The sequence below is a fragment of the Schistocerca cancellata genome, chromosome 9, assembly GCF_023864275.1.
Source record: "Schistocerca cancellata isolate TAMUIC-IGC-003103 chromosome 9, iqSchCanc2.1, whole genome shotgun sequence".
NCBI lineage: Eukaryota > Metazoa > Arthropoda > Insecta > Orthoptera > Acrididae > Schistocerca > Schistocerca cancellata.
In genome coordinates this window covers 94176692-94202833 of record NC_064634.1, presented here as the reverse complement: position 1 = coordinate 94202833, position 26142 = coordinate 94176692, and the positions used below count along the sequence as shown (strand labels likewise).

Here is a 26142-nt window from a genome sequence, read left to right as displayed (position 1 = left end):
GTCAGTTGTCAAAGGAATTTTTAACAGACTGCATTTTATACCGTGATGCAAGGGCAGAAGCACAAGTTGATGGGGATCTGCCATGTGTTTTAGCTAATGATGAGACGTGTGTGTCTAGGGTTTTTAAGTTTTGTGATGTGTCTGGACTCTGGCCTAAACTTTTAGGCTGGAGGTTTTAGTGTATTGCAGAGTGGCTGACTCCTCCCTATTTTCCTTGTGGTCAGCCAGCCACTTCCATCTGCTACATTGTTTTAGCTCCCTCTACCATTTTCTTCCTGTGTTGTCCATGTTTTACTGCTGACGCCCAGCTTCATCCCACGCTTCGGTGTGGGTGAGCACATATTTTTCAATGATTGTTCCCCGTGTTTTATGTTCCGTTTTATATAAATGTTCTGAGTTTTTTTCTTGACACCCGTCTCACTATGTTACTGAACGGGCGCTGAAGACCTTGCTGTCGTGCGCCCAAAAAAACCCCTCTACTACTACTACTACTACTGTCAAAGGAATATTTGGTTTATATGTTTGAGTTATTCGGAGTGACAACATGTAATTAAGAATGGTGATAACTAGAATGACAAACGTACCCTAACTATATCAAATAATTATTCAATTTGTGAGAACCTAAATAACTTACCAGCTAGAGGCCATGTAACAATATGTAAGAACACTCACCTCTGCGGAGTCGATGGAGTTCCCGGCACCGCCTCTGTGTGCAAGACTGGAACGACCCAAACTGGTCACACTGACACGTGTTGCACTCCTTCCAGCTGACCTCGTTCGGGGTGCACAGCCGTATGATACCTGCAAACGAAGGTAACATCAGTTCGAAGCAGCAGCGTAAGGGATAAGTCATGTGCGCCCGCACTGATTTGAGGCGCTATTCTCAGTCAGACATTTCTGTCAAGTTTCTGTCATCGTCGGTGTTATTCACGTTCTTCTTCATGAGCTGCAACAACAGTTGCTCTTCAAAGAATGAGGAGATACAGCCTGTACAAAATTACTAATTTACTTCTTGTTTCCTTTATTTTCCGGTTTGTACGTGTAGCGCAATCAACGGTGGCCCTTTTGAAGTAATGAACACGTACAGGTAAGTGAGGGCAACAACCTGCACGTTACGTCCTTAGCTGTCTTGCCGACATCTGCACGCTACAGTAACTTAGTAAGACACCGCCTGTTTACTGCTAAATCAGTTTCTGGACTTACTTTTCTTATTTACTCGAAAGTAATTATCATTTAAAAACATCCACAGACATTCAAATCAGCTTATTACATAAGACATACAGAGTTTTATTAAATAATCATGGACAAAAAAAATGCTTCCAGAATGAGATTTTCACTCTGCAGCGGAGTATGCGCTGATATGAAACTTCCTGGCAGATTAAAGGTACGTTGTCCAAGACGCGATGCACACTAGCGACTGCGACGGGTCGCTACGTGACGTCAGAAGTTGCCTGCTGGCGCATGCGCAGTTCGAGTTTGGGATGCGACGCGCGACTGTTGCGGCAGCTGCCGCAGCACTGCACCAGTGAGCAGTGTTGCGACGGAAGTCGGACGACACAAAGACGTGCGGCTGCCAGAAAGATGTCGAGCCAGTCAAGGAAAACTGAAATGAGCCACTCACAGGATGTGATGCTCTGTAAGCTGGTCTCGCAGCATCCTTGCCTTTACGATTTGAAGAACCCTAAATATAAGGACACTTTGTTCAGAGACAGAATTGGAAAGAAATTGGTGCACAGTTGAAACTGGCAGGTAAGTGAAATATATATTATTTTCCCAATAATGCAAATTTTTCAGTCGTGTCGCTATGATTTACCTACCACATCATATAAAAAATATAATTGATGGCAAGAGGATATTAAACTAATTTGAACGTTTTTTCGCTCTGTTGAAAAACGTAAATTTTTGACATTTGTTGGTTTTGTTAGGACGTCTACTTGGGTATCCTCATCCAGGTTCAGAAGAAAATACTAGAGGTGAGTATTTTATCCTCTTCCCAAGAATGAGAAGAAAATATATTGAAGGCAGCATGTCTTTACTTTTAAGAAACCTACAATTTGTGGCATTTTAAATGAAATTGTCAAGAGCATATAGAGAAATATTAGTAACTCATACCGGAGAAATATGTGACATACAATAGTTTCATTAGGTCCAAATGTGACAGCGAAACAAAGCAAATGCATTCTCTATCGTGTGATGACCACATGATTCACGTTGCGCGTCGACAGAACTGGCGGCTAGTCGCGACGCTTCCGGAGATGTATGAGCCCAAATCTCGGAAACGGAGATCAATATCATTCTGATCTCAACTTTAAAAATAATTTCTATATGTTAGCTTCTTTTTATCGGCAACGATGTATGACCTAACGTGAACCATACGCAAAGTAGCCAGTGTCCACATTTTTCACTGTACACAATTCAAATTTTATGCAGTATGTTACTTGTAAATTAAATATCGGAATAACTGTGACGAATATCGGAAAAATAGACATCTCATTATCAAGCTGTGATGTGAAACTGTAAGATACGCAAATATCAATTTTTTGTGCCTTTTACTTTCCTCACAATCGATAGAGAAGTAATATACAGCGAAAAAAACACGCAAAACGGGAAGAGATACTTTTCAATTTTTTAATGTAAAAGGAGAATCTGTATCGAAAAACTAACTGTGAGAGCCGATGTAACTTTGTTCCATTAACATACAGTATTTTTTACAGCAAGAAAATCGGAATTCTTATTTTTCTTATGTATTTGAATCCGCCGCCGCCGACCGGAGCTTGGGAAACAGTGACGACTCCTGTCGTGTTGCGGCCTTGTCGCCGTCTGCCAGGGTGGGAAAAGAGGAGGGGGCAGCGTCGTAGTCGCAGTCAACTATCGCGTCTTGCACAACGTAGCTTAAAACTGTGTGTCCGACCGAGACTCGAACTCGGGACCTTTGCCTTTCACGGGCAAGTGCTCTACCATCTGCGCTACCGAAGCACGACTCACGCCCGGTACTCACAGCTTTACTTCTGCCAGTATCTCGTCTCCTACCTTCCAAACTTAACAGAAGCTCTCCTGCGAAACTTGCAGAACTAGCACTCCTGAAAGAAACGATATTGCGGAGACATGGCTTAGCCACAGCCTGGGGCATGTTTCCAGAATGAGATTTTCACTCTGCAGCGGAGTGTGCGCTGATATGAAACTTCCTGGCAGATTAAAACTGTGTGCCCGACCGCGACTCGAGCTCGGGACCTTTGCCTTTCGCGGGCAAGTGCTCTACCATCTGAGCTACCGAAGCACGACTCACGCGCGCTACTCATAGCTTTACTTCTGCCAGTATCTCGTCTCCTACCTTCCAAACCTTGGAAGCTGACTTGCAGAGGGATTTCATTGAAATAAAGACCGGATCGACTCGAAGACGATGTTAAGTTCCCTGCAAATACGCAATGCTGCCTCTGTGTGCCTTGAGATATTTGTGGCACAAACATTACCACAGTCCTTCTTATGTTCAATTCTTCTAACAGAATACTTTTACAGTCGTAAATTAAGTGTGTACCTGACATTAAAGCATTGTCTCTAAACTCTTCATTCAACATTTGGTGCAATCGTGCAGCGATTCCTACTAGTTTAAAGCAAAAATTTATTCATGTCCTTTCCTCCTTACAATAAGTTCCTCCTGCCACCGAACTTCACTAATTCCCACTATATCTAACTTTAACCTATCCATTTCCATTTTTAAATTTTCTAACCTACCTGCCCGATTAAGGGATCGGACATTACACGCTCCGATCCGTAGAACGCCTACTGGAAAATTAAAGAGACCTTTGGAGAAAAGAGAACCACTTGCATGAATATCAAGAGCTCAGATGGAAACCCAGTTCTAAGCAAAGAAGGGAAAGCAGAAAGGTGGAAGGAGTATATAGAGGGTCTATACAAGGGCGATGTTCTTGAGGACAATATTATGGAAATGAAAGAGGATGTAGATGAAGATGAAGTGGGAGATATGATACTGCGTGAAGAGTTTGACAGAGCACTGAAAGACCTGAGTCGAAACAAGGCCCCGGGAGTAGACAACATTCCATTAGAACTACTGACAGCCTTGGAAGAGTCAGACCTGACATAACTCTACCACCTGGTGAGCAAGATATATGAGACAGGCGAAATACGCTTAGACTTCAAGAAGAATGTAATAATTCCAATCCCAAAGAAAGCAGCTGTTGAAAGATGTGAAAATTACCGAATTATCAGTTTAATAAGTCACAACTGCAAAATACTAACGCGAATTCTTTACAGACGTATGGAAAAACTGGTAGAAGCCGAGCTCGGGGAAGATCAGTTTGGATTCCGTAGAAATGTTGGAACACGGGATACTGACCCTACGACTTATCTTAGAAGAAAGATTAATGAAAGGCAAACCTACGTTTATAGCATTTGTAGACTTAGAGAAAGCTTTTGACAATGTTGACTGGAATACTCTCTTTCAAATTCTGAAGGTGGCAGGGGTAAAATACAGGAAGCGAAAGGCTATTTACAATTTGTACAGAAACCAGATGGCAGTTATAAGAGTCGAGGGACACGAATCAGTGGTTGGGAAGGGACTGAGACAGGGTTGTAGCCTCTCCCCGATGCTATTCAATCTGTATATTGAGCAAGCAGTAAAGGAAACAAAAGAAAAAGTTGCAGTAGGTATTAAAATCCATGGAGAAGAAATCAAAATTTTTAGGTTCACCGATGACATTGTAATTCTGTCAGAGACAGCAAAGGACTTGGAAGAGCAGTTGAACGGAATGGACAGTGTCTTGAAAGGAGGGTATAAGATGAATATCAACAAAAGCAAAACGAGGATAATGGAGTGTAGTCGAATTAAGTCGGGTGATGCTGAGGGAATTAGATTAGGAAATGAGACACTTAAAGTAGTAAAGGAGTTTTGCTATTTGGGGAGCAAAATAACTGATGATGGTCGAAGTAGAGAGGATATAAAATGCAGACTTGCAATGGCAATAAAGCGTTTCTGAAGAAGAGAAATTCGTTAACATCGAGTATAGATTTAAGCGTCAGGAAGTCTTTTCTCAAAGTATTTGTATGGAGTGTAGCCACGTATGGACGATAAATAGTTTAGACAAGAAGACAATAGAAGCTTTCGAAATGTGGTGGTACAGGAGAATGCTCAAGATTAGATGGGAAACCACATAACTAATGAGGAGGTATTGAATAGAATTGGGGAGAAGAGAAGTTTGTGGCACTACTTGACTAGAAGAAGGGATCGGTTGGTAGGACATGTTCTGAGGCATCAAGGGATTACCAATTTAGTACTGGAGGGCAGCGTGGAGGGTAAAAATCGTAGAGGGAGACCAAGAGATGAAAACACTAAGCAGAATTAGAAGGATGCAGGCTGCAGTAGGTACTGGGAGATGAAGAAGCTTGCACAGGATAGAGTAGCATGGAGAGCTGCATCAAACCAGTCTCAGGACTGAAGACCACAACAACAACAACTTCCCTCGAAAAACTGCTAATTCACGTATACATGACAGTGGAAATGTGCTCGCTGACAACTATTCAAAGCAGTCAGCTCGCGACAACTTTTCATAGTGATTCAAAATGGTTGTATGGAGAGACACCTAGCGGAATTTCAGTGTACTTGCAATCATTTGTAAACAAAAGTCAAAGTTCAGGAGCTTTTGTTTATCTCTTCGTAATATCCATACAGAAAGTGTGTACAGGTGATTTAGATACAGATAATCAAATTCTGACATTTTAACTGTTATTGTCGTTCTTCATAGCAATGGGCTCAGTTCCAAGCATCCCTCCTACTTCGACTGTCCTTCCTTTAACAATACAGCGCTGTTTCCACGTAGAACGGGCTTATTTGCAGTATTACTAACGATGCATTATCCCGGCATGTAAGCGCTTGTTAATCAAAATGATACACGTCGTTGCATACTTACGGCCAATGCAGCTGGCTTTACAGGCTGCATCCTGAAAATAATGTCTTGACAGGATAGGTGATGCCGAATACAGCAGACGTTTCAGATAACCAGTGGACGAGAAGGCATCGCTGTGTAGCTGTGGCCACAAAAGGATAGCCAAAATCAGCGACGAAAGCACGGAAGTCTACACTCTCGAAGAGTAAAAAAGGTTTAGAGGACGCAGTAATCATTCGCAGCATGCCAGGAATTTTTGCGAGGGAGAAACAAAACATTTCTTCTTTGATGCCAACTTGTAGTGGCGTTGGAAGCAGAAATTGCGGACATTTTTTAAAAACTGTTTGAGAAAATCAGTATGTAATTTATATCATCTTTTTCGTTAGCGTGGTAGATTACAGTTCCTGGCCTTGTTTGAATAAAAGTTCGTTCACGCCCTCAGTAAGAAGTTTAAACATTAAACTCTTGGGCGTCAGGATTCTTTAGTAAACACATTGCACTGAATGCTGTCACATGTCGATTACCACGCTGTAGTGATATTCCTGTATTGCATCTTACTGTCTTCACAAAACAATTTCTATTAGTTATGCTAAATTTAGTGTACTTGACTCAATACTCACTAGCATCATAGAAAAATCGCGTCTAACAATATTATCGGTGGCTAGAAACTGAAAAGTTTTCCTGGCTTCTAATTGTGCAGCGTGAACAATTACTTAGTTATTTAATCAGTAACGGCGCTCGCACAACGGATTTTAGCTAGGGAAAGGTATGTTAAACGCTGTATTTCTGACCTGTGGTTTCCTTTAGCAGATAATTTGAATTACGAAGTTAGGCAGCTATCTTCTTTTATTCCTGATTTCGTTCTTAGCGACTGACTCTTCCCCTTCACTATTAGTTTACAACTTGCACTGATCATTTACTTTATTGGTGAAATGCTGTCTGTAAATTACTTTTTAAATTAAATGCAATGCAAGTCTGCAGTTCTAAGACGATCAGCAAGGTCTGTATTAGCTACTACATGTAACGTTACAAGCAGAGAGCAACAATAGTGAGTCTTAAACCGTGTCTCTTTGTGGCTTGGTAGGTAATTGCGTAAGCTATGTACTACTACTATGTACTACCGTACATACCCAAAGATGCCGGGTTCAATCCTCTGTCATTCCTAATAATTTATTTGTCACATTATCTATCATTCGTTTAAGTTTGAAAGCAACTCCTTGCATTTCTAAGTCGGATGTGTTTCTGTAACCTATTTTCTTTCCCCTGATGAGAATGTGTGCCAAAACAGGAGTATTTTATAATCGTATCAAATCTTAAACCAATAAATTTCATTCATCAATGGTACTGTAACAATGGTGTTAACTGTACCCTCGCCTTTTCTCCTGACTCTTGTAGGACATCTACCTGTTGAATAAAAGATAAAAAAATAGAGCACAGTATAATTTTCCTCTAAAAAAACAACGTAGGAGGTATCTAATTTCCTTACAATGTGTATCTACATGCGGTTGTGAAGTATTTTACAATAAAGAGCAGCTACTTAGATTTCAGATGTTTTCTGAGGCCAGCGCAGAATTTGATGGCGGACGGTATTCGTTTCTGGATCTGCAACGCAGATAGTGCAGCATACACAAAGGTAAAGTACCTGTAAAGCAAATAGTCATATCAAAGTTTCGTTGTGAGTCCATCAGTGTTTTGAAATATTTTAGAGACCACACATTTTGAACAATGAAACCGTATTGATATACTGTTTTTGCTTATTCTCTTCTGTTCACATATCCCCCTACGTATCTTCATTAAATAGTTTGTTACGTTTACTACATTGCGCCTCGTGAGAGGCATAATACGAGGGTTGGAACTTTAATAGTGGCAAATATTTATTTACAGCTCGTACAAAATAAATACGTGTTTTAAAGTTTTACTGACCTTCAAAGTAGTCACCAGCACTTTGTATAACCCGTTACCAGCGATGTGGAAGTCGTAGGATACTATTAGCAGTGCAAGTTGTGTTGACAGTTCGAGCGGCGCGGTCTATTGCCCGATAAATTTGTAGCAGTTCTGAAACGAATGCCAGGAAGTGTTTCCTTCAGTTTAGAGGTTGAGTTGAACTTACGAGGCCTCAAGTCAGGGGTGGTATAGCACTTAGCAGTCCCATCAGTGAAACAAATCAGTAACAGCTTGCACTGTACGTGCTTGAGCATTGTCCTGAAAAATGATGGTCAGGTTCTACAGAAAGTGTCATCACTTCTGTCCCTATGCTGTTCATTTTTGGAACACAACCTACGACCTGCTTAGAGACGGAAGTGAAGAGCTGCATCTAACCAGTATTCGGACTCAAGACCACAACAACAACAGCACATACGTTACTGAACTGCAGATGAATAGTAGAAAATTCATAACCGCAATTCGTCTGAGGCAAAGGTACTTCGCATCATCAGAAGTATTCCGGCCAACCATAGGTTCCAGCACAAGAAACTGGGAGAACGACAAAGGAATGTCGAGTTAATGAAACATATATTTTGCGAAAGATATTGTACTGTGTACCTCTAGCGTAAATAAATTGGAAACAAGATTGGAGGAAGGCAAAATCGAAACGTATCGAAAAGAAAACAGTTCAAAGTAATAGAGAATTTATAGAAGAATTATGGGAATTTTTATATTCGGATCAACTGAAGACAATGACTGGACTGACTGGAGAAAAAGTGTGAGAACGGTGTTGCTTTTGGAACACTACCTGTGTTTTCTGTAACTGTACTTTCGGTGTGACTGATAAGGAAAGTTTACAGTCAGTGTGTTCTCCACTACTCCACTACTGCCGTATGTCAGCGAGAAATGGACATTGAATCTGAAATCCATTCAAACACCATGGTTTACTCACTGATCAACCGAGAGAGACATTCTGGGAAATACTACACTACTGGCCATTAAAATTGCTACACCAAGAAGAAATGCAGATGATAAACGAGTATTCATTGGACAAATATACTAGAACTGACATGTTATTACATTTTAACGCAGTTTGGGTGCATAGATCCTGAGAAATCAGTACCCAGAACAACCACCTCTGGCCGTAATAACGGCCTTGATACGTCTGGGCATTGAGTCAAACAGAGCTGGATGGCTTGTACAGGTACAGCTGCCCATGCAGCTTCAACACGATACCACAGTTCATCAAGAGTAGTGACTGGCGTATTGTGACGATCCAGTTGCTCGGCCACCATAGACCAGACGTTTTCAATTGGTGATACCTGCAACATGCGGTCGTGCATTATCCTGCTGAAATGTAGGTTTTCGCAGGGATCGAATGAAGGGTAGAGCCACAGGTCCTAACATCTTAAATGTAACGTCCAATGTTCATAGTGCCGTCAGTGCGAACAAGAGGTGACCCAGACGTGTAACCAATGGCACCACATACCATCACGCCAGGTGATACGCCACTATGGCAATGACGAATACACGCTTCCAGTGTGCGTTCACCGCGAAGTCGCCAAACACGGATGCGACCATCATGATGCTGTAAACAGAACCTGGATTCATCCGAAAAAATGACGTTTTGCCATTTGCGCACCAAGATTCGTCGTTGAGCACACCATCGGAGGCGCTCCTGCCTGTGATGCAGCGTCAAGGGTAACCGCAGCCATGGTATCCAAGCTGATAGTCCATGCTACTGCAAACGTCGTCGAACTGTGTGTGCCGATGATTGTCGTCTTGCAAACGTCCTCATCTGTTGACTCAGGGAGGGAGACGTGGCTGCACGATCCGTTACAGCCATGTGGATAAGATGCCTGTCATCTCGACTGCTAGTGATACGAGGCCGTTGGGATCCAGCACGGCGCTCCGTATTACCCTCCTGAACCCACCGATTCCATATTCTGCTAACAGTCATTGAATCTCGACCAACGCGAGCAGCAATGTCGCGATACGCTAAACCGCAATCGCGATAGGCTACAATCCGACCTTTATCAAAGTCGGAAACGTGATGGTAGGCATTTCTCCTCCTTACACGAGGCATCACAACAACGTTTCACCAAGCAACGCCGGTCAACTGCTGTTTGTGTATGAGAAATCGGTTAGAAACTCTCCTCATGTCAGCACGTTGTAGGTGTCGCCACCTGCGCCAACCTCGTGTGAATGCTCTGCAAAGCTAATCATTTGCATATCATAGAGTTTTCTTTCTATCGGTTAAAATTCGCGTCTGCAGCACGTCATTTTCGTGGTGTAGCAATTTTAATGGCCAGTAGTGTATGTGTATGAGAGACAAGAAGACATAAAAATGGACAAGACAATAGGCTCAAGTGGAAGACGTAATTATAACTGTAATAAAAATCAAATTGTAGTGGGCAGGATCAGTAGCCAGGCAAATGGATGGCCCATAAACCGAGAATGTTCCCTGCCGGTTTACGAGAGATCAGAGAGGACAGAGATGATGGCCTAATAGCAGGGTCGGTACCTGCCTTCAGAGAATATAATAGAGCACGTAAGATGACAGCCGTCGGGTCTTCACACGAAACAGCGTGCTGCGAGGTGCGGTCCACACGGCTGAAAGGGGGAGCGGCACCGCACGCGAGCGGCTGTGATCGGCAGGTGGCGCTCCTAGCAGGAGACTGAGACAAGGTGCTTTTCCATTTCAGCAGTACGGCTCTCGAATAAAGTATCCAATAACCTGCACCTGGTTAAAAAACACTCTGTGTTCAGTACGAGATTTGAGGGGTTTCCAATCATCACAGGCATAGATTCCCTACGGTTATCTTCCAGCTGTCGGCGTTGTGTCAAACAGCGAACCTGCATTTCTGTCTTATTATCAACACGACCATAGCTCTCCTCATCATACAGGGTTGTCCACTGATAGTGACCGGGCCAAATATCTCACGAAATAAGCATTAAATGAAAAAACTACAAGGAACGAAACTTGTCTAACTTGAAGGGGGAAACCAGATGGCGCTATGGTTGGCCCGCTAGATGGCGCTGCCATAGGTCGAACGGATATCAACTGCGGTTTTTTTAAAAATAGGAACCCCCATTTTTTATTACATAGTCGTGCAGTACGCAAACAAATATGAATGTTATAGTTGGACCACTTTTTTCGCTTTGTGATAGATGGTGCTGTAAAAGTCACATATGTATAAGTACGTGGTATCACGTAACATTCCTTCCGCCCCCGGTAGCCGAGTGGTCAGCGAGACGGACTGTCAGTCCTAAGGGCCAGGGTTCGATTCCCGTCTGGGCCAGAGATTTTCCCCGCTCAGGCACTGGGTGTTGTATTGGCCTAATCATCATCATTTCACCCCATCGACGTGCAACTCACCGAAGTGGCGTCAAATCGAAAGACTTGCACCAGGCGAGCGGTCTACCGAGGGGAGGCCCTCGTCACACGACATTATTATTATTACGTAATATTCCGCCAGTGCGGACGGTATTTGCTTCGTAATACATTACCCTTGTTAAAATGGACCGTTTACCAATTGCGGAAAAGGTCGATATCGTGTTGATGTATGGCTATTGTGATCAAAATGCCCAACGGGCGTATGCTACGTATGCTGCTCGGTATCCTGGACGACATCATTCAAGTGTCCGGACCGTTCGCCGGATAGTTACGTTATTTAAGGAAACAGGAAATGTTCAGCCACATGTGAAACGTCAGCCACGACCTGCAACAAATGATGATGCCCAAGTAGGTGTTGAAGCTGCTATCGCGGCTAATCTGCACGTCAGTAGCAGACAAATTGCTCGAGAATCGGGAACCTCAAAAACGTCGGTGTTGAGAATGCTAGATGAACATCGATTGCACCCGTACCATATTTCTATGCACCACGATAACAGATTTTTTGTACGCTTTCTATTTAACGACGATGTGTCATTATCCAACAGCGGTAACGTAAACCGGCATAATATGCACTATTGGGCAACGGAAAATCCACTATGGCTGCGACAAGTGGAACATCAGCGACAGTTGCGTGTTAATGTATGGTGCGGCATTATAGGAGGAAGGATAATTGGCCCCCATTTTATCGATGGCAATCTAAATGGTTTAATATACGCCGATTTCCTGCGTAATGTTCTACCGATGTTCCTGCAAGATGTTTCACTGCATGACAGAATGGCGATGTACTTCCAAGATGATGGATGTCCGGCACATAGCTCGCATGCAGTTGAAGCGGTATTGAATAGCATATTTCATGACAGGTGAATTGGTCGTCACCAGATCTGACGTCCCCGGATTTCTTTCTGTGGCGAACGTTGAAAGAATGGCTCTGAGCACTATGGGACTTAACATCTATGGTCATCTATGGTCTAAGTCTAGAACTTAGAACTACTTAAACCTAACTAACCTAAGGACATCACACAACACCCAGTCATCACGAGACAGAGAAAATCCCTGACCCCGCCGGGAATCGAACCCGGGAACCCGGGCGCGGGAGGAACGTTGAAAGATATTTTCTACCGTGATCCACTGACAACGCCTGACAACATGCGTCAGCGCATTGTCAATGTATGTGCGAACATTACGGAAGGCGAACTACTCGCTGTTGAGAGGTATGTCGCTACACGTATTGCCAAATGCATTGAGGTTGACGGACATCATTTTGAGCATTTACTGCATGAATGTGGTATTTACCGGTAATCAGTCTGTAAGAGCATGCGTTCTCAGAAATCGTAAGTTCACAAAGGTACATGTATCGCATTGGAACAACCGAAATAAAATGTTCAAACGTACCTAAGTTCTGTATTTTAATTTAAAAAACCTACCTGTTACCAATTGTTCGTCTAAAATTGTGAGCCATATGTTTGTGACTATTACGGCGCCATCTATCACAAAGCCAAAAAAGTGGTCCAACTAAAACATTCATATATCTTCACGTACTACACGAATATGCAATAAAAATGGGGGTTCCTATTTTAAAAAAACGCAGTTGATATCCGTTTGACGTATGGCAGCGCCATCTAGGGAGCATACAGTAGCGCCAGCTCGTTTCCCCCTTCAAGCTAGACAAGCTTCATTCTTTGTAGTTTTTTCGTTTGACGCTTATTTCGTGAGATATTTGGCCGTGTCACGATCAATCGACCACCCTGTATAGATGTTTTCCTTCTTACACCTCATGTGCCCACTTATTTCTTGCTCTTCACCTGAACAGTTAACTTCTTCAACTTTTTCTTTCTATTTGATCCATTCTCCACTGAAGTCATACATTTCTTTTACTATATAAATTGTTATCATTCAAAAGGAATGTTATTTTGTGGAAAACGTACTTAACAGAATATTAACATGATTACAGAACTATATAACTTGTGATGAAACCTTCTCGGGCTTCCATTCAGGTTACTACGTCGAAATTCCGCGCCGTTTCGACGAGTGTCAAAAACTACAACTGCAAATGTCCTGTGTATGGGCGTCGGTACATTGGGCAAACAATGCCCTGCATCTCACAACCGTGCATGGAGCACATTAGATGCCCACGTCTGGGACATAAAAACAAATCTGTGGTGGCAGAACACAGCCTCAATGAGGGACGTGCGTTCGAATTTGAAGAAACACAAAAGCGGCTTTTGACAGAAAAAAAATAGTTCAAATGGCTCTGAGCACTATGGGACTTGACATCTGAGGTCATCAGTCCCCTAGACTTAGAACTACTTAAACCTAACTAACCTAAGGACATCACACACGTCCATGCCCGAGGCAGGATTCGAACCTGCTATCGTAGCAGTCGCGCGCCTTCAGACTGAAGAGCCTAGAAACGCTCGGCCACACCGGCTGGCCCTTTTGAGAGAGCATCATTAAAGAATAAACTGACAGTCTCGTCAACATGAACGAGAGATAACAGGTAAGTTCGGCATGGAACCGCGCACTGGAACCTTTACCAAGAACGCAAGCAGCAGTTGACGCTACTCGAGTCTGGGTGCATTGAATGCACCGAGAGTCGAATCAATCCGCGCCCCGCACCTAAGCTTGCAGCACTCCGCGCCTGGGGGAAGAGATAGGGAGGGATGGCCGCCGATCGGGTGTATGTATCGGAGATTCGCTCAATCTCTGCACTTCTCCAGAAGGTGTTGAGAGTGGCACTAGTCGAAGCGTCGCGGACGTCAAAGCACGCAAATGGAAGCCCAAGAACATGTCATATACAGGGTGAGTCACCTAACGTTACCGCTGGATATATTTCGTAAACCATATCAAATGCTGACGAACTGATTCCACAGACCGAACGTGAGGAGAGGGGCTAGTGTAATTGTTTAATACAAACCATACAAAAATGCACGGAAGTATGTTTTTTAACACAAACCTACGATTTTTTAAATGGAACCACGTTAGTTTTGTTAGCACATCTGAACATATAAACAAATACGTAATCAGTGCCATTTGTTGCACTGTAAAATGTTAATTACATCAGGAGATATTGTAACCTAAAGTTGACGCTTGAAACATTGTCCTCACTTCATTGCAGGGGCCCAAACAGCTGCAACATACATCGAGTTTCTACAGAATGATCTGCCAACGTTGCTCGAAAATGTCCCACTGGAAACGCGTCGACGTATGTGGTATCAGCATGATGGTGCACCTGCACATTCCTCAATTAACACTAGGCTGACCCTTGACAGGATGTTCGACGGGCGTTTCATAGGACGTGGAGGACGCATCAATTGGCCAGCCCGTTCTCCTGATCTTACACCTCTGGACTTCTTTCTGTGGGGTACGTTAAAGGAGAATGTGTACTGTGATGTGCCTACAACCCCAGAGGATATGAAACAACGCATTGTGGCAGCCTGCGGCGACATTACACCAGATGTACTGCGGCGTGTACGACATCCATTACGCCAGAGATTGCAATTGTGTGCAGCAAATGATGGCCACCACATTAAACATCTATTGGCCTGACATGTCGGGACACACTCTATTCCACTCCGTAATTGAAAACGGAAACCACGTGTGTACGTGTACCTCACCCCTCATGGTAATGTACATGTGCGTCAGTGAAAAAGACCAATAAAAAGGTGTTAGCATGTGGACGTAATGTGCTGTTCCAGTCTCTTCTGTACCTAAAGACCATCACCGTTCCCTTTGGATCCCTACGTAATTCGGTGCTCTCCGATACACCCGATCGAACAGCGGAGGAGTGGTACTCAAGCGTCAACTTTAGGTTACAATATCTCCGGATGTAATTAACATTTTACAATGCAACAAACGGCACTGATTACGTATTTGTTTATATGTTCAGATGTGCTAACAAAACTAACGTGGTTCCATTTAAAAAATCGTAGGTTTGTGTTAAAAAACATACTTCCGTGCATTTTTGTATGGTTTGTATTAAACAATTACACTAGCCCCTCTCCTCACGTTCGGTCTGTGGAATCAGTTCGTCAGCATTTGATGTGGTTTACGAAATATATCCAGCGGTAACGTTAGGTGACTCACCCTGTATATGACATGTTCTTGGGCTTCCATTTGCGTGCTTTGACGTCCGCGACGCTTCGACTAGTGCCACTCTCAACACCTTCTGGAGAAGCGCAGAGATTGAGCGAATCTCCGATACATACACCCGATCGCTGTTGGAATATTCCTTCATGACGCAAAATCTCTACGCGAAACTTTTAAATTACTCGCATCTTTAAATGCCACGTTGTTGAATGATTTCTTACTTTTCTCGAACTTGAAGGCACATTTCAACACACGCTTAGTGTTAGCTGTAAACACACTCTACAAGGATAGGTGTTGACGTAATCTCTTTCCAAGATGATAAATATAGTTAAGTAAATTCATCCTCTCTATGTTGCATCCCATGGAAATGCCTATCACTTCGAGTAACTCACGCCTTAAAACGGATTTATCTTTCTAAATTTTTATCTTGTTCACTTTTCTTTGTCGACTTTCTCTGAAACAATATATTTACTTACTTCAAAACTATTTACTTGAGAGAATCACCATGGGAAAACGAAATCACTTCGTCACAAAACAGACCTGAGGAACTACGAGTAATAATTGCACACGGTACTGGCCAACCTTTAAACCACTCTGTATCGCTGTGACGGACTAAGACAGAAGTAATTTGCTACAGCCCACAAGGTATCGAATAATCGGGAAGCTTCTTAGAACTGCACATGCAGGAATGATGTTACCAACAGTTCTGACGTGCTGTGTTGTTGGGGAAGACGTGGTTCGAAGAAAATAGTTTCAAATGGATGGCATGCGTCCAATAAGATGGTGCATTCTATAAGATAATTCAGCATCGATGAAATGTAGCATGGCAAAGAACAGAAGATGTGCACAAGAACCGCTTTTGAAGAGTGGGTAACCGATGAGAAAAATACGACATTCTAGAACTGCTTAAGTTGGCAATACTGCAAGATCGCTGTAGATATGATGGTAGCTTAAGCAAATGTCGTATACCAGAAGAAGGACTTTAAGTCATCAAACAGCCCGCAGACCTGTCAGTGTGCAGCTGACAGCGGGGATGGTGAGAAGAAATGAAACGGACGGAAAGGAAAAAGTAAGTCGTGTGCAAAAGCACTAAACTAACGATGTGTGACTCAGAACTTCTTTCGGTATAATAATCGACGACTATGAAATTCATCCACCATTAAATATGCAGTACAAAAAACTGATGATGAGTTAATATAAAACGTTCAATGCATCCTACAACAATAAAATGTTGATTATGCAGTTACATGAAAGAGTGATGAATCCTAAACCTGTAGAAGACAGTGGAAGTTATCTCTTTATTGGAAAAGGACAGAAGAATCAAACGTCGTACAAGCAGAGCTTTAGTCTGCTGTATCCTATGTACAAGATCTAGTAAAAAATACGAAATAATAGAACAACAGTTCTTACTGAGTGAGTTCTCCAAGAAAGATGATTTTGAAAAGTACTTTCTTCCATTGTTTTTTGTAATAAAACGACTCGTAGACAGATGAAGAACGTTTCATCTTTAAATCCACATTTTTATATACATATTTGGGTAGATAATCGAAATATGCTATGGGCACAATGAGTAACAGGGCTACAGGCCACACATCAAAAGGACAATCGAAAGCTTAATTAATGAAATAAAAATAGCGATAAATAATACTGAAGAAAGAGACAAATGAGATAAAAATCAGTCATTTTCATTGATGATTCCTTTATAACTGATAATCAGGGAGTTATTGAGGAAATCAAGATAAGTAATAATACAAGAAACTGAAGATAACTTCTAGCCATGAGTATTATGGTCAAGCGAAATGCGTACAGAATACAGTCTTAAAATCTCATTACGTCAGATGAAATTTATGGCCTTTGTTGATAAATATTAATACATATGTGGATAGTAACAAACAACACAATAGTTGAAGAGATGTCACATTTTACATATACAGGGCTATTACAAATTATTGAAGCGATTTCATAAATTCACTGTAGCTCCATTCATTGACATATGGTCACGACACACTACAGATACGTAGAAAAACTCATAAAGTTTTGTTCGGCTGAAGCCGCACTTCAGGTTTATGCCGTCAGAGTGCTCGAGAGCGCAGTGAGACAAAATGGCGACAGGAGCCGAGAAAGCGTATGTCGTGCTTGAAATGCACTCACATCAGTCAGTCATAACAGTGCAACGACACTTCAGGACGAAGTTCAACAAAGATCCACCAACTGCTAACTCGATTCGGCGATGGCATGCGCAGTTTAAAGCTTCTGGATGCCTCTGTAAGGGGAAATCAACGGGTCGGCCTGCAGTGAGCGAAGAAACGGTTGAACGCGTGCGGGCAAATTTCACGCGTAGCCCGCGGAAGATTGGCTCATGCCAGAACTGGAGACCGACAGCGCCGACTTCATCTTTCAACAGGATGGTGCTCCACCGCACTTCCATCATGATGTTCGGCATTTCTTAAACAGGAGATTGGAAAACCGATGGATCGGTCGTGGTGGAGATCATGATCAGCAATTCATGTCATGGCCTCCACGCTCTCCCGACTTAACCCCATGCGATTTCTTTCTGTGGGGTTATGTGAAAGATTCAGTGTTTAAACCTCCTCTACCAAGAAACGTGCCAGAACTGCAAGCTCGCATCAACGATGCTTTCGAACTCATTGATGGGGACATGCTGCGCCGAGTGTGGGAGGAACTTGATTATCGGCTTGATGTCTGCCGAATCACTAAAGGGGCACATATCGAACATTTGTGAATGCCTAAAAAAACTTTTTGAGTTTTTGTATGTGTGTGCAAAGCATTGTAAAAATATCTCAAATAATAAAGTTATTGTAGAGCTGTGAAATCGCTTCAATCATTTGTAATAACCCTGTATTGGCTGTGGCACTATGTAAAGAGTGTAACGTTTATAAGTTGCAGATATTTTTGTGTGGTTACCTTAATATGTACACACATCAGTGTGATGATTGTTTCATGTCTCCCTCGAACATTCTTTTCAAAAACACATCACAAACTTTAAGAGCTGATGTTTTCTGCACGGTTGTTACTGCACCACTAAGTGGACTACGCCAGTCAGTATAGACTACCCGCATCGACGCTGCAAAACCTGACCTGTTGCCAAGGGGAAAATTGGCGTTAATGGATGGCTCTTGCCACATGTACACTACTGGCCATTAAAATTGCTACACCAAGAAGAAATGCAGAAGACAAACGGGTATTCATTGGACAAATATATTATACTAGAACTGACATATGATTACATTTTCACGCAATTTGGGTGGATAGATCCTGAGAAATCGGTACCAGAACAACCACCTCTGGCCGTAACAATGGCCTTGATACGTCTGGGCAATGAGTCAAACAGAGCTTGGATGGCGTGTACAGGTACAGCTGCCCATGCAACTTCGACACGATACCACAGTTCATCAAGAGTAGTGACTGGCGTATTGTGACGAACCAGTTGCTCAGCTCCATTGACCAGACGTTTTCAGTTGGTGAGCGATCTGGAGAATGTGCTGGCCAGGGCAGCAGTCGAACATTTTATGTATCCAGAAAGGCCCGTACAGGACCTGCAACATGCGGTCGTGTATTATCCTGCTGTAATGTAGGGTTTCGCAGGGATCGAATGAACGGTAGAGCCACTGATAGTAACACATCTGAAATGTAACGTCCACTGTTCAAAGTACCGTCAATACGAACAAGAGGTGACCGAGACGTGTAACCAATGGCACCCTGTACCATCACGCCGGGTGATACGCCAGTATGGCAATGACGAATACACTCTTCCAATGTGCTTTCACCGCGATGTCGCCAAACACGGATGCGACCATCGTGATGCTGTAAACAGAACCTGGATTCATCCGAAAAAATGACGTTTTGCCATTCGTGCACCCAGGTTCGTCGTGGAGTACACCATCACAGGCTCTCCTGTCTGTGATGCAGTGTCAAGGGTAACCGCAGCGATGGTCTCCGAGCTGATAGTCCATGCAGCTGCAAACGTCGTCGAACTGTTCGTGCAGATGGTTGTTGTCTTGCAAACATCCCCATCTGTTGACTCAGGGATCGAGACGTGGCTGCACGATCCGTTACAGCCATGAGGATAAGATGCCTTTCATCTCGACTGATAGTGATACGAGGCCGTTGGGATGCAGCACGGCGTTTCGTATTACCCTCCTGAACACACCGATTCCATATTCTGCTAACAGTCATTGGATCTCGACCAACTCGAGTAGCAATGTCGCGATACGATAAACCGCAATCGCGATAGCCTACAACCCGACCTTCATCAAAGTCGGATACGTGATGGTACGCATTTCCCCTCCTTACACGAGGTATCACTACAACGTTTCACCAGGCAACGCCGGTCAACTGCTGTTTGTGTATGAGAAATCGGTTAGAAACTTTCCTCATGTCAGCACGTTGTAGGTGTCGCCACCGGCGCCAACCTCGTGTGAATGCTCTGAAAAGCTAATCATTTGCATATCGCAGCATCTTCTTCCTGTCGGTTAAATTTCACGTCTGTAGCACGTCACCTTCGTGTTGTAGCAATTTTAATATCCAGTAGTGTACTAGGAGGTATTACCAAACCTAAAAACATAGAGCTTGCAACAGCTATCATTATCAGTCTGCAAATGATGTAAATACTGATGTAATGTTGCTCAGTATACTGTCCTCAGTCACCAACAGAAATATCTGCACTTACTCCCCTTTACACCCTGTATTATATGATAACGATGTAGGAGAAAAACTGCATGTATACTGGCAAGAAGTGAAGCAACCGGAAGACATGTCACTTCGCACATGTATACACCATTGGTGGGTATGTAAATGATTACAGTTGTAATTACCTTTGGCAGGCAGAACACCTTCAGAGTGCTTTAGTATTGTTTGTGTTTAGTGCTGTTACCAGCCCTAGTAGGGAATATCAGGGGCCTGAACGTCGTCGAAGGACACAGAAACGGTGTGGTCTCGAGTGGGACTGCGACATCCGCATCCGACAGAGTTTGAAAGGGGCTCGTTGTGGGGCTCTATTTGGGCAGTCGGTCGCATCGTACAGTGTTCGTATTTGTGGGACATTCAGATGTGACAGTCCGATATTGGATGGCTTGGGTATGTAAGTGCAGGAATATTCATCTTCAAGGTTTCTGTCGTCCATGTCTGACCATCACAAGGGAGGACCTCTGCATTTCCACACTGGAGCTCTTTCACATCTCCTCCTACCACCCAAGTCTAAGTAACGGACTCCTTGCAACACCCTTTGTTGTCCCACACCATTGGGCAGTGGATTCCAGCAGTTAGAATAGGGAATGGCCGTTAACACCACAACACAAACGGTTGCCTTTAGAATGATGCTACCAAGCGAGCTGGCGCAGTGGTTAGAATGATGGACTCGTATTCGGAAGGGCGGCGGTTCATACCCGCGTTCGGCCATCCTGATTTATGTTTTCTGTGATTTCCCCAAATCGCTTAAGGCAAATGTCGGGATGGTTCCTTTTAAAGGGCACAGCTGACTTCCTTCCCCATCCTTACCTAATCCGATGGGACTGATGACCTTGTTGTTTGGTCCCCTCCCACAACTCAAACAACCAACCGTGAGAGTGATGCTATGATCAAGAAGTGTGGACTGCTGATGAATATTGTCACATTGCGAATTAATCACGGTTTGCACTACTCCGCATGTCCATCATCAGTGAGTATAGCGTTGACCTGAGAAGAAGTCTCATTCTTCCAATGGTTTGGTAACGCACAGTGATACTGCACCAGACGTCATGTTGTGAGGAGGCATCGCGTTTGACTTCAGGTCATGGTTGCTAGTGAATGAGGGAACTCTTTCGGCACAACGATACGTCATGGGCATACGTGTTACCTCTGACATGACAGTACCGTGATCCCACTTTTCAACAGGACAATGCTCGCCTACTCACGGCACGTTCCTGTATGAACTGTCTGATGTTGAGGTAATTCCGTGACCTGCAAGATCCCCACCGTTTTCCCGACAGAACGCGTATGGGATCAGCTCATGATGATGGAGGATGTTTGGTTCGTGGGGAGCTCAACTGCGCGTTCTTCAGCGTCCTTACAAAGTCCCAATCTTTACACAGACCAAACTAGCAACTTTAACGAATTATGATGATGAAATGATGAGGACAACACAAACACCCAGTCTCCAGACAGAGAAAATCCCCAACCCGGCCGGGAATCGAACCCGGGACCCCAGGATCAGCTCAAACGTGAACGCCATCAAAGAGGCAGTATCCAGGATATCAAAGAAGAGTTAGGGTTGTGGGCGAGCTTGTCTCAGGAGAGGACGCAATGGCGTTCAGACACCCTTCCCAAGAGAATCAGTGTATGCATCCATGCAAGAGGGTGTGCATCGTCATACTGATGAGTGGACTCAGGCCGTCAAGTATTTTTAACTCGACTTTGTAGTCACTGAAATAACACCACATACCCTCTCCATTCCGAAAGTTACATTTCGTTTGCTCCTGGCCATCTGTGTACCTAATTTTTTTGTCAGGCTGCGTTTTTCAAGCAATTTGTGGAACAATAAACAGTATGCATAACTAAAAATCCAGCAATATACAAAAAATTAAATAATTAATTCATCTTACACAAATCATCTCAAGGAACCTTGTAACTATAACGATACTATGACTGTTGTGAGGAAGCAAGAGATGGAAAAATAAAAGACAGCCTAACACAAACAAGATTCTTGAGTGGGCCGCGCGGGATTAGCCGAGCGGTCTCGGGCGCTGCAGTCATGGACTATGCGGATGGTCCCGGCGGAGGTTCGAGTCCTCCCTCGGGCATAGGTGTGTGTGTTTGTCCTTAGGATAATTTAGGTTAAATAGTGTGTAAGCTTAGGGACTCATGACCTTTGCAGTTAAGTCCCATAAGATTCCACACACATTTTTTTCTTGAGTGGAGTTAAAGACTGTGCAGGAAGATATCTAATTAGAAAGGAATGAATGTATGTTAATGGGGAAATAACTGAATACAAGTGTAGGTGGCAACAACATGTGAGTAGACTGAAGGATGGAAGACCTCCCGAGATAATCTTGTATTATAATTCGAAAATAAGAACGGACAAAGGTCGGAGAGGGGAGTGGTGAACTTTGGCGGAACATGCAGCTGAGTAATCTCTGTATGTAAGACGACGAAGATATGAAAATAGTTTTCGTAACCTGAGCATCGTGAGAAATAATTCAGGTAACATTCAAATTTTGTGATGCGTGAATATTGTAGCAACTATTGCCCCTTTATGATTAGGTGCGGAAAAAAGAATAAAATGTCCTGCATTGTGAAAGTTTGTATTATTTAGAAGCTGGTAAAGCATTTCCAAGCCTCTCTTTCTGTACGGCGGTTTCGGAGAGGGAAGTTGTCGTAGGAAGAAAAGGAGGAAGTAAAAAGTACGTGTCGGAAGCCTCGCTATCATACATGGAACTACACCGTCGCCTGGCAGTCTCAACAAGATAACAGTTGCAGGAAACCAAAGCCACGGTGTGAGCACTAGCTTCATGGACAGTAATAGAAAACCCACCATTAGATGCTAAATACGATACATCACTGACAGTGCGTGTGGCAACTACTAAGATGCGTGAGCTGTCATGTCAGGGGACTCTTAAAGTTAAGACTGTATAACGATCAAAGTAGGCATTGGACATAGAAAATAAAATTGTCATCAATACAGAAACTGTAATACCATCGTTAAGCCCAACTCTATACGTTTTACTGTCTGGCGACGGTATACATTTCCGTCTAGTGCAATGTTTTGCTTCCTCACTAATCTGATCTTTTGCACTCCACTAGATGATGTTTCCTGTACGCCACAAAAATATTAACAGTAATTTCTTATGTGCTCTAACAACGGGTAATGTGTACCTTGAAGATAGGCTCAGAAGTAACTTACGCATGTCATGATAATTTCACAAATTTAGTTCCAGTGTGTAGTTACCGAGTGAGGTGCTTCTTAGGTGAAGACAATGGATTAATATCGTCAAGTTTTACACCACTATCTGAACAGCACAGCAGAAACACCCGCTCACAATACAGTAAAATTCTCTCTGTACCAGCACATAACACTGCCACATACTCTAAATCATTCACCGTATCCGTAACGGGAACAGTCTTCCACAAAATATCAGAGAAACCAAATCCCTTCCAATTTACAAAAGACAGCTAATTGTCCACCTTCTATTACAATAGCCATCTATCCCATACTCAGAAGCGCAGCTTAGTCTCGCAAATTTCGTCTATCCCACAACTTTATTATATTAGATTGCGGTAACACCCTCTTCCACCAGTACAGAACTCATTCTGCAGTTAGTAGAAAAACACTGCGAAAAGCCATTTGTAACTGTGGCCGAAACGTCGGTGAATTTTACACACTGACAATGCAGTCACACACCCAGAAGAATTTTATTAACTGTGACAACGTCCGCGGAAGCCTACGCGCGCAGCTTGAGATAAGTCTTTCACCAAATTGGCGGCTGACTCTGTCCCCATATCTGTATAATCCGAGTTCGTACGAGGGTGAGTCAAATGAAAATCTTAAATATTTTTTAAATATTATTTATTGTGCAGAAGTGGTACAAAGCTGTATCACTTTTCAACACAATCTCCCCCACGCTTAATGCAAGTCCTCCAGCACTTACTAAGTGCATAAATTCCTTTAGAAAAAAATTCTTTTGGTCGTCCGCGCAACCACTCATGCACCGTGTGGCGTACCTCTTCATCAGAACGGAACGTCATTCCTCCCATTGCGTCTTTGAGTGGTCCAAACATATGGAAATCACTTGAGGCAAGGTCTGGTGGGTATGGTGGATGAGGAAGACACTGAAAATGCAGGTATGTGATTGTTGCAACTGTCGTACTTTGTGTGGGGCCTTGCATTGTCACGTTGGAAAAGGACACCTGCTGACAGAAATCCACGCCGCTTTGATTTGATTGCAGGCCGCAGATGATTTTTTAGGAGATCTGTGTATGATGCACTGGTGACAGTGGTCCCTCTAGGCACGTAATGCTCCAAAATGACGCCTTTTTTTATCCCAAAAGAGAGTCAGCATAACCTTCCCTGCTGATGGTTCTGTTCGAAACTTCTTTGGTTTTGGTGATGAGGAATGGCGCCATTCCTTGCTCGCTCTCTTCGTTTCCGGTTGGTGGAAGTGACCCCAGGTTTTGACCCCAGTACAATTCTTGCAAGGAAGCCATCACCTTCTCGTTCAAAGCGCCGAAGAAGTTCTTCACAAGCATCAACACGTCGTTCTCTCATTTCAGGAGTCAGCTGCCGTGGCACCCATCTTGCAGACACTTTGTGAAACTGGAGCACATCATGCACAATGTGGTGTGCTGACCCGTGACTAATCTGTAAACATGCTGCAATGTCATTGAGTGTCACTCGGCGGTTTTCTTTCACTATGGCTTCAACTGCTGCAATGTTCTGTGGAGTCACGACTCGTTGTGCCTGACCTGGACGAGGAGAATCTTCCACTGAAGTCACACCATTTGCGAACTTCCTACTCCATTCATAGACTCGCTGCTGTGACAAATGTGAATCACCGTTTGAACCTTTATTCGTCGATGAATTTCAATAGGTTTCACACCTCCACTACGCAAAAACATTATAACAGAACGCTTTTCTTGCCTGGTGCAAGTCGCAAATGGGGCGGCCATCTTTATAATGATACTGCGATGACATGAGTACATCTGCACTATGCTGCCACCTACAGGGCATTCTGTAGGCTGTTTGTAGCACGCTTACCAACTTACAGGATAACGGCGCGAACTTTCGATTTGTTATTACAAATTTAAGATTTTCATTTGACTTACCCTCGTATTTCAGTTTACTTTTATCGCAATTTGATCCGTCTTTTACTTACTTTGTCTCTTGTCTTGACTCTGCTTATTTTCTAAATCATTATTATCTTGAGATATTTATTGTTTCAGTCTGTTTGCAAATTCTGTTATAGTCTTCGTCATTATCCTGATGTTTCTGATACGTTTTTATGTACTTTAGTCTGCAAATTCTACGTCAGTATGAGTGCTTCCCTCTCCACTCTACAGTGCGTGGTGCAGAGTATATCGTACTAAAATAAGTCGTTTTCTGCCCTGTTCCGTCCGTAAACTGAGGGAAGGTAAAATGATTGTTTATGTATCGTTGTACGCATCCATACACGCTGCATTTTATTCCCATGGTACTCAGCGAGACATACTATTGTGGCAGCATTTTGGCTGCTAATGGGAACAGGGATGGGCCTGGATGTATCCTATGGTGAGCACAAAACAATGGCTCTGAGCACTATGGGACTTAACTGCTGTGGTCATCAGTCCCCTAGAACTTAGAACTACTCAAACCTAACTAACCTAAGGACATCACACACATCCTTGCCCGAGGCAGGACTCGAACCTGCGACCGTAGCGGTCGCGCGGCTCCAGACTGTAGCGCTTAGAACCGCTCGGCCACTCAGGCCGGCTATGGTGAGCACAGCATGAGGCTGCGGAGGGTAGTTGAACTGCGTAGTCGACGAGCGGCTCACAACATTGCTGCAGTGTTAGCAGTGTTGATAAAAAACAGAGCACTGTCAACGATCAACAAAGCAAACTGTGCATTATATCTACAACAACAGGTGCCAAATTTGACATTCGTTAGAGACGAACCCAGGGAATTTCGCATAGAAATAAGTAGCTGATGAAATATTAGCGTTTCTGCAAAATGAGTCAGTGAAATGTTGGATGTCGTACTGGTTCGAGCAATGTACTTGAGGAATACAATGATGACGATACGTCCGTTACACGTGAAAGTGATACTGAAGCCGGCGTCGAACCATGTAGTTCATCACCCCTGTCGGA

At 43.4% G+C, this 26142-nt stretch overlaps 1 protein-coding gene across 1 annotated transcript in view; it reads right to left on the bottom strand.

Annotated features, from left to right (window-relative positions):
• Nucleotides 1-26142, bottom strand: part of LOC126100220 (transcription factor SPT20 homolog) — a 91216-nt gene that overhangs the window by 52189 nt on the left and 12885 nt on the right. Inside the window, exon 2 of the mRNA XM_049910782.1 lies at nt 673-801. Coding sequence (XP_049766739.1) covers nt 673-801 — 129 coding nt within the window. The remainder of the gene's footprint in view (nt 1-672; nt 802-26142) is intronic.